This window comes from Terrapene carolina, unplaced genomic scaffold (genome assembly GCF_002925995.2).
Source record: "Terrapene carolina triunguis isolate 2854851 unplaced genomic scaffold, T_m_triunguis-2.0 Scaffold641, whole genome shotgun sequence".
In the NCBI taxonomy this organism is placed as follows: Eukaryota; Metazoa; Chordata; order Testudines; family Emydidae; genus Terrapene; species Terrapene triunguis.
Genome location: NW_020664992.1, coordinates 2399431 through 2408841, shown reverse-complemented (window position 1 = coordinate 2408841; position 9411 = coordinate 2399431). Strand labels below are relative to the sequence as shown.

At 44.4% G+C, this 9411-nt stretch overlaps 1 protein-coding gene across 1 annotated transcript; it reads left to right on the top strand.

Annotated features, from left to right (window-relative positions):
• The first annotated feature begins 365 nt into the window (after nucleotides 1–365).
• AQP6 (aquaporin 6) lies at nucleotides 366–9017 on the top strand. The gene is made up of 4 exons (XM_024211716.1): nucleotides 366–746; nucleotides 1963–2121; nucleotides 2528–2608; nucleotides 8744–9017. The coding sequence occupies exons 1-4, from the start codon at nucleotides 384–386 to the stop codon at nucleotides 8939–8941; spliced, it is 801 nt and encodes a 266-aa protein (XP_024067484.1). The 5' UTR covers nucleotides 366–383; the 3' UTR covers nucleotides 8942–9017.
• Nucleotides 9018–9411: the final 394 nt, after the last annotated feature.

Sequence of the window (9411 nt, the reverse complement as noted above, 5' to 3'; positions counted from 1 at the left end):
CTTGCGAACCCCCTGAAACGTTCTGCAAACCCCCAGGGGTTCGCGAACCCCACTTTGGGAACCACTGCACTAAGATAACTACCCAGCAATGGAACACACACATTTCTGAGAGTCAGAAACTGGGTTAAGTCTGGTGCTGGGAGTTAAGACCCTGGGTCAGTGGTAGTGGTGGTGGGGGAGGGGGGGGAAGGAGCATTGATGTGTGCTGAACTGGGCAGGTCTGACTCACTCCTTCACTGAAGAATTTCCAGGTTCTGGATTTCCTGGTCCTGCCCAGTTTTACAAACTTATTTACATAGTGTTTCCTCAAATATTCTCCAGTAAAAAGGAGCTCCAGCATTAGGACAGAGGGCATTTCCTCTCACTGTTGGGCTCATGAGAGGATGTGGAAGGAGGTACTGTCTGTGACCTTTTATCGGGCTGTCTTTGCTGAGTTCCTAGCCACCTCCATCTACGTCTTCTTTGGCCTGGGCTCAGTCCTCCGCTGGCCCTCAGCTCTCCCCACCATCTTACAGATCTCTATTACCTTCAACTTGGCTGCAGCTACTGTGGTCCAGATTGCCTGGCATGTCAGTGGTGCTCATGTCAACCCAGCTGTGACTATGGCCTTCCTGCTTGGCTCTCGTATCTCTTTGGCAAGAGCTGCTTGCTATATGGTTGCCCAGCTGGCTGGAGGCATCGCTGGAGCAGCCACGTTGTATGGAGTGACGCCTGCAGAGGTCCAAGGAAGCTTAGGCATTAACACGGTGAGTTCCTCACCCCTCTTTTTGATAATGCTGATGAAAGTGAATGACCATTAACATTGCTGTGAGCCAGACATGTGCAAGCTTCCCAACCACGCCTCTTCTGGTCCCCTCACTCTTGACTTGTGTGCCCCCCTGCTAGTCCAGGCTTGGGTTAATATGTAGCTATATGTAGTGGTAACAAATAGTGTCAATGCCCCTCAATCCTGACCTGCACCGCGCTGCAGGAGGAGAAACTGCCAACCATGCTGAATTATGTTGTAATTCTAAATTAGGAGGCCAGGGCTGTGGAAGGTATGAATTGAGGGGGATTTGTGATAAAAAAATCACTGCCATCTGCTCAAGATGGAAACACAAATGGGCTAATCTTTACAGTGAAACCTGCCCAGTGACAACTAGAAATGAATGCCCAGTACAGGCGGGTTTTTAAATACAGGTCAAACAAAACTATACTAGATACCTCATGGATCTGTGCCTATTTAAGTCAAACCAAAGGAGTGACTAGTAGAAGTGATTACCCTTAGCAAAGGTTTCTGCATGTACTGGGCATTGATTATTGTGACTATCGCACTTTTTACAGATGAGAAGTGAGGCTCAGAACGAGGAAGGGAGTCACCCAAGATATCAGAACAACTTAATGGACTCCACAGATAGGACCTACAGCTGAGCATTCCTGCTGTTTACATATGTTTCAAATAATTTCCACACATTCCCAGCTAAGTGGATTTTAGTTGCATGAGTACATGCCTCTCTGCTTTTTCATGCTCCCAGCAACATAATACCTAAGCCATAAGGAACAGATTTTCACCCTAGAGCCCCCATGGTTCTCAATTGGTGTGCATGTGTAGAATTCTCCATTGTTCTCAATGAGAGCTGCTGGATGCTGAGCCATTCTGAAAATCTGTCCCCAATAGCCTACAAAAACTTTGGAACAGTAGTAACCAATCTGCCATCGATGCCTGATCTGTACATTCTGTGCTTATCACTCCTACACTCAGTTAGTTGCTACTGCATGGCTCCAAAAGTAAGGATACAAACCATGAAAGATCCCCTTACCCCCACTGTTACACTTAAGTCTCCCAGAAGCTCACGTCACTGCAGATGCCTGCTTTTGAGGTGGATTGTGTGAGGCAGCAGCGTTACCTAGTGTGGCTGGTGGGCAGAAGCCGATGGGCTGCTGTGGTCTCCTAAGAAGTCCCTTTGCCATCCCTTTCCCCAGGTGCGGAGCAACATCACTTCTGGACAAGCAGTTGCTGTTGAGCTCATTCTCACCTTTCAGCTGGTTCTTTGTTATTTTGCTTCCACCGACAGACACAGAAATGCCAACTCCCCAGCCACATTCATTGGCATATCCGTTGCCCTGGGACACCTGATTGGGGTAAGCTTGTTAGGCACTGCATAAAACCTGGAGGGGTTGTACCTAATGGTTGATTAGAAACAAATAAAAAACATGCACTTCAATTCTGAACACCCTGCCTGCCAAAAGCGCTGCTTGGAGCAGGGCAGGAGTGCTGGCTGTGGGGAAAGCTTATTGCTATGCCAGTCCCAGTCTCTTCCAGTACAAGATGCTCGCTGTGGGAGGAACTCCCAACTAGGCCAATTCCATGCTTCTCCCATCATACAGCAATGATGACTAAACTATAACTATAAGAGAGATATTTGTAAATGTCTAATTGCCTGAACTAGAGAGAGATGACAAATCAAACATGAGGTTCATTTGGACTTCATTCATCTTTAGACAGTGTCATTCTCCTAATACTTTCTTTCCCATCTCTGTTTACTAGATCTACTTCACTGGATGCTCCATGAATCCTGCAAGATCCTTTGGCCCTGCTGTCATAGTCAACAAGTTTACTGTCCACTGGGTAATATCATTATGTCCTTTCCCTTTCTGTTCTAGAGGTCTCTACCATCTCCAAAATACCTTGGGTGAGATGTTGAAATTTGGCCTTATTGCACCCTGCGTTTCTAGGAGCTCCTTGTATCAAGGTACTGAGACCCAACAGTGAGTAACATGGGATGAGCTTTATCAATTATGTCTGCACTGAATGCGATCAATCCAGCATTTACTAAATCCTCAAACTCCTTCCCCAGCAGCCACTGGGCTCAGTGTAAAGTCTGGGAAGGACACACAGGAGTCAGTCTCCTCTTTAGATGTTCCAAAGGCCTGAAAGGGAAGGTCCCTAGGAGTCTGAATTAGCTGGGTGTACCACTCTGCAGGCATGTCTTCATCTTCATGTAATCAGTCAGTGTTTCACTGTTAAGGGGCTAGCTACACCTTCCCCCCCCCCCCCCCGCCATCTGGTCTGTTAATGCACCATCTTTGAGTCTTAGGCCTCTTGTCCTCACCCCTCTCAGGGTGAAAGCTTGTGATTCTTCTACTCTTAGCTCGGGGTCCCTTGTATACCAACTGCTTATTGCCATGTAGGGCTAGATCAGTTTAATCACCTGCTTGAGCCTCCCTTCAGGAACCCATGATCAGTGACACTGACCAACAGGCCTCTTAAAACAAAGTATTTTTATATAGCAGTTGGAACAAACATAAGAACAACCATATTGGGTCAGACCTATGCTCCATCTAGCCCAGTATCCTGTATCTGACAGCAGCCAATGCCAGGTGCTCCAGAGGGAATGAACAGAACAGGTAATCAAGCGATCCATCCTCTGTTGCCCATTCCCAGCTTCTGGCAAACAGAGGCTAGGGACACCATCCCTGCCCATCCTGGCGAGTAGCCATTGATGGACCTATCCTCCATACATTTATCTAGTTCTTTTTTGAACCCTGTTATAGTCTTGGCCTTCACAACATCCTCTGGCAAAGAATTCCACAGGTTAACTGTGCATTGTAAGTAAAAAATACTTCTTTGTTTATTTTAAACCTGCTGCATATTAATTTCATTTGGTGACGCCTAGTTCGTGTGTTATTTACTTTCGCCACACCCATCATGATTTTATAGACCTCTATCATATCTCCCCTGAGTCGTTTCTTTTCCAAGATGAAAAGTCCCAATCTTATTAATCTCTTCTCATTCAGAAGCTGCTTCATACCCCTAAACATTTTTGTTGCCCTTTTCTGAACCTTTTCCAATTCCAATATATCTGTTTTGAGATGGGGCAACCACATCTGAATGCAGTATTCAAGATGAGGCGTACCATGGATTTATAGAGGCAATATATTTTCTGTCTTATTATCTATCCCTTTTTTAATGATTCCCAACATTGTTAGATTTTTTGACTGCCATTGCACATTGAGTGGTAGCAGTTAATTTAGATCCCACCATTGTATATGTATAGTTGGGATTATGTTTTCCAAATGCATTACTTTGCATTTATCAACATTGAATTTCATCTGCCATTTTGTTGCCCAGTCACCCAGTTTTGTGAGATCCCTTTGTAGCTCTTTGCAGTCTGCTTTGGACTTAACTATCTTGAGTAGTTTTGTATCATCTGCATATTTTGCCACCTCACTGTTTACCCCTTTTTCTAGATCATTTAGGAATATGTTGAATAGGACTGGGCCCAGTACAGATGCCTGGGGGACACACCACTATTTACCTCTCTCCATTCTGAGAACTGACCATTTATTCCTACCCTTTGTTTCCTTTTAACCAGTTACCAATCTATGAGAGGACCATCCCTCTTATCCCATGACAGCTTACTTTGCTTAAGAGCCTTTGGTGAGGGACCGTGTCAAAGGCTTTCTGAAAATTTAAGTACACTATACCCACTGGATCCCCCTTGTTCACATGCTTGTTGACCCCCTTAAAGAATTCTAGTGGCTTGGTGAGGCATGATTTCCCTTTACAAAAACCATGTTGACTCTTCCCCAACAAATTATGTTCACCTATGTGTCTGACAATTTTTACTATAGTTTCAACCAGTTTGCCCGGCCCTGAAGTCAGGCTTACTGGCCTGTATTTGCCAGGATCACCTCTGGAGCCCTTTTTACAAATTGGCGTCACATTAGCTATTCTCCAGTCATTTGGTAGAGAAGCTGATTTAAATGATAGGTTAAACCACAGGTAGTAGTTTGGCAATTTCACATTTGAGTTCTTTCAGAACTCTTGGGTGAATACCATCTGGCCCTGGTGACTTATTATTGTTTAGTTGATCAGTTTGTTCCAAAACCTCCTCTAATGACACCTCACTCTGGGACAGTTCCTTAGATTTGTAACCTAAAAAAGAATGGCTCAGGTTTTGGAATCTCCCTCACATCCTCAGCCTTCCTGCTTCTGATGTATTTAAAAATTTGTTTGCTATTACTTTTTGAGTCTTTGGCTAGCTGTTCTTCAAATTCATTTTTGGCCTTCCTAATTATATTTTTACACTTCATTTGCCAGAGTTTATGCTCCTTTCTGTTTTCCTCTATAGGATTTATCTTCCACTTTTTAAAGGATGCCTTTTTGCCTCTCACAGCTTCTTTTACTTTGTTGTTTAGCCATAGTGGCACTTTTTTGGTTCTCTTACTATGTTTTTAATTTGGGGTATACATTTAAGTTGAGCCTCTACTATGGTGTCATTAAAAAGTTTCCATGCAGCTTTCACTTTTGACACTGTACCTTTTAATTCTTTTTAACTAACTTCCTCATTTTTGTGTAGATCCCCTTTCTGAAATTAAATGCTACCATATTGGGGTGCTGAGGTGTTTTCCCCACCACAGGGATGTTAAATTTAATTATATTATGGTCACTATTACCAAGCGGTCCAGCTATATTCACCTCTTGGACCAGGTCCTGTACTCCACTTAGGACTAAATCAAGAATTGCCTCTCCTCTTGTGGGTTCCAGGACTAGCTGCTCCAAGAAGCAGTCATTTAAGGTGTCAAGAAACTTTATCTCTGCATCCCGTCCTAAGGTGTCATGTACCCAGTCAATATGGGGATAGTTGAAATCCCCATTATTAAGTTTTTTATGTTTATAGCGTCTCTAGTCTGCCTGAGTATTTCGCAGTCACTAATCACCATCCTGGTCAGGTTGGTTCCTCTTCAGGAAAGGAAATGAACCAGCTCACATTCTGACAAGGCTTCTTTACGCAGGGAAATTGACTAGCATAGCTAATATGGAATAATCTATCCTGGAGTAGCTATTCCAGAATATATCCCTACGTGGACCCTTTTTGGGAATAAACGTCATTTTATTTCAGAATAATTAGCTGCTCTAGGAGTGCACTAATTATTCCAGAATAGACTGGCCACAGGGGGAGCTATTCTGCAATAGCTTATTTCAGCCAGTGTACCCATGTAAACGAGCTCTTAGTAAGCAAAGCGTCTTTTATGACCCACTTTGGTCCCAAGTGACAGCAGGCCCTGCTATTCTTCTAGCCCAGTAGTTCTCAACCAGGGGTACACGTACCCCTGGGGGTACACAGAGGTCTTCCAGTGGGTACATCAACACATCTAGATATTTGCCTAGTTTTACAACAGGCTACATAAAAAGCACTAGCGAAGTCAGTACAAACTATAATTTCATACAATGACTTGTTTATATGGCTCTATATACTGTACACTGAAATGTAAGTACAATATTTATATTCCAACTGATTTATTTTGTAATTCTATGGCAAAAAGAGAAAGTCAGCAATTGTTCAGTAACAGTGTTGCTGTGACACCTTTGTAGTTTTAGGTCTGATTTTGTAATCAACTAGTTTTTAAGTGAGGTGTAACTTGGGGGTATGCAAGACAAATCGGTCTCCTGAAAGGGGTACAGTAGGCTGGAAAGGTTGAGAGTCACTGTTCTAGCCCACTTACCTTCCTTCTATAATTCTGTGTCTTGGTCTCTCTTAAGTAGGAAAGGCCCTGTTATTTATCTCAGAGTAAATTCTTTACCATATTGCTCATTAGTTTTCTTTGTTTCAGGGCCCAAGTATAAACACTCTTGGGTTCCTCTGACAGGTTTTTTCCCCACTGGAACTGTGCATCCAGAGAGGCCTGTCCAGGAGGATTCTTCTCTTTTGATGGCTGCAGCACTGAGTGGTTGGATCATTCATTCTTAATGGATTGTAACCACAGGCCCGAGGCTGTGTTCCTGTTGAAACTGCTTGAGTAGAAAGGGCCTCTTCACTTCCCCTTTGACATCTAACACATACTCTTACAACACAAGCACATAAATATTTAGGATAAAGATCAAAACATGCAATTAATACAGAGAAACTCATGTTCATGTACTGTCAGGGTAAAATTCAGGGCCCAAAGTATATTTTGTCTTTTAATGTTTACTCCATTGCAGGCATGGAAGTGGGGAAGTTGTGATCCACAGATATCAACACAGAACTGAAATGGGGCTAAGTAATTTTAGCTCAAAGCTACAGAAAATGAACATGCTCCCAAGCAACCCCAATATGGACCGACTTTCCTTCCCTCTCTACCTCCATTCAGTTTCTATATCTCTGCCTTGACGAAGTATAGGGTCACTGTAAGCAGCCTGCTGTCAGTTTTGTTTGCAACTGTAGCTTTGCCCAGATGTAACAAGGATGTTTGTAAGCACTGCCACCTGGTGGTATTGTGCAGATATAACCATTTGCTGCATGGACACATTTCAAGGTGTAGGAAATGAGAATGCCAGACAGGAAGAAAGATCAGCCATCTGAACCCTTAATGGCACGACTTAGTAGCAATATGCAGCTGGAGAGGAAATCTTCAGTACAAGGGCATGCATGGGGCATAGTGGTAGGGACTGGCAGGGGAAAGGGTGCTGCAATCTGACGGATCTAAGCTTTCACTTAAACAAGGCCCACAACCACTCCGGTTACAAAGAGATGTAAAGCGGTCATTAGTGCATTGAAATTAATGCAATATTAGGGAACCTTCAGCTGCATGGCAGGTGCTTTATACCTGGACATACATATTATTATTTGTATTGCAGTAGTGCCTACAGGGCCGGCTCCAGCTTTTTTGCTGCCCCAAGTGGCGAAGCCAAAAAAAAAAAAGAAAAAAAAGGCCGCGATCGGCAGCACTTTGGCGGCAGCTCCTTCCCACCGAGAAGGGCTGAGGGACCCGCCGCCGAATTGCTGCCGAAGACCCGGACGTGCCGCCCCTTTCCATTGGTCGCCCCAAGCACTTGCTTCCTTCGCTGGTGCCTGGAGCCGGTCCTGAGTGCCTAGGAGCTCTAGTCACGGACCGGGGTCCCATTGTGCTAGGCACTGTACAAACGTATAAAAAGAAGGTCCCTGCCCCAAAAGCATATAACCTAAGTAAGTGGACATACCTGGGACATTCAGCAACACAGGAGAGATGTTCTACTAGGATGTCCTAGTGCTTTCAGCAGCTTGGCAGGTACGATGTTGCTGGGCATACCTGACACATTCAGAAGTATGCCAAGTTAATTCTATCAGGATGTTCCTAGAACATTGGCCAGTAGTGAAGGAGTCAATGAAATATTAACGTTATGACATTTTAAAGTCATTTTAGCCAAAAGAGTCCCAGTCCCCATCTTTGATTATGAATAACCTCTGCATATACAACAGCTAAATCTCTCATACAGGCCCTCATCATCTCTTATCTCAACTTTTGGATCTTCCTCTCTGGTCTTAACAAATTCTATTTTGACTTATAGCCATTTGAAATGCCGCCACAAAGATTACATTCCTGGCTTGTCACTTGAACCGTCACCCCTCCCTTTGCATCCTCCATTGGCTCCCCTTGTCCACCATATCAAACACAAACTACTCATCTTTACATTTAAGACCCTTCACAGATTATCCTTGCCCAACCTATTTTATGTAATGTATATATATATTTATATTTATAAATATAAAAGAGAAAGAAAGAAAGAAAGAGAGAGAGAGATCAACCTCTCCTTCATTCTACATATGATGACAGTCTTGGTTGTCTTTTTTACAATTTTCAAAAAGAGCAGAGCTCCATACTGACACACATTCAAAGAATGTAAGTTATTTGGGGCTACAATCATTGCTTAGCACAATGGAGCCCTGGCTTCTAGGCACTATCACTATACATTATTAATAATAATAATAATATGCTATTTCTCTCTCTATCTCTGCAGATTTTCTGGGTGGGCCCCATGACAGGCGCGATTCTTGCTTCTCTGATATATAATGTACTTCTCTATCCTGACCTGAAGAGTCTCTCTCAGAGGCTGGCAATTCTAAAAGGCACCTTTGACATGGAGGCAGAAGATATGGAGGAAGCAAAGCAGAACAGGCAGCCTGTGTCATTGACCAATGTCATACAAAGGGTTTAATCACACAGCATCCCACAGACAACTGGGTATTCTAGAGTCGGCCAGGTACTATCCCATGAGCTGACAGAGCACGATATTTGATGGTATCTGGTGGGTGCAGGATCATGGTAGGAAGAGACATAAGCATAGACAACTCGTGCCTTCTCATATGTGTGTGTGTGGGGGGGGGGGCACACTGTAAAGGGGAGGACACATGATCGCCCCATGTGTCTCCTTCAGGAGAAACTTCCAGCCCCATCTTCCTGGTCCAGGGCAGCCAATCCTGCCAGCTCCTGGTGGGGGTTGGGGCCACAGCAGTGGGCAGCACATGCCTCTGGGCCTGCCTGGGCCCAGTCCTGGCTGAGCAGAGGCCAGGGAACCTGCTCCCAGCACCTTCCCCAGTGACCCCCCACCCTGAGCCCAGTCCGGGGACTGCCACGCTCTCCCCACCTCACCAGAGTTACCTGTGTGTGTGTGTGTGTGTGTGTGTG

Bases quoted from the DNA above. Each gene is read 5' to 3' on its own strand.
- AQP6 (XM_024211716.1), top strand. From the start codon at position 384: ATGTGGAAGGAGGTACTGTCTGTGACCTTTTATCGGGCTGTCTTTGCT. The intron at 747-1,962 runs GTGAGTTCCTCA...CCCTTTCCCCAG, and splicing joins GAAGCTTAGGCATTAACACG to GTGCGGAGCAACATCACTTC. The intron at 2,609-8,743 runs GTAATATCATTA...CTATCTCTGCAG, and splicing joins ACAAGTTTACTGTCCACTGG to ATTTTCTGGGTGGGCCCCAT.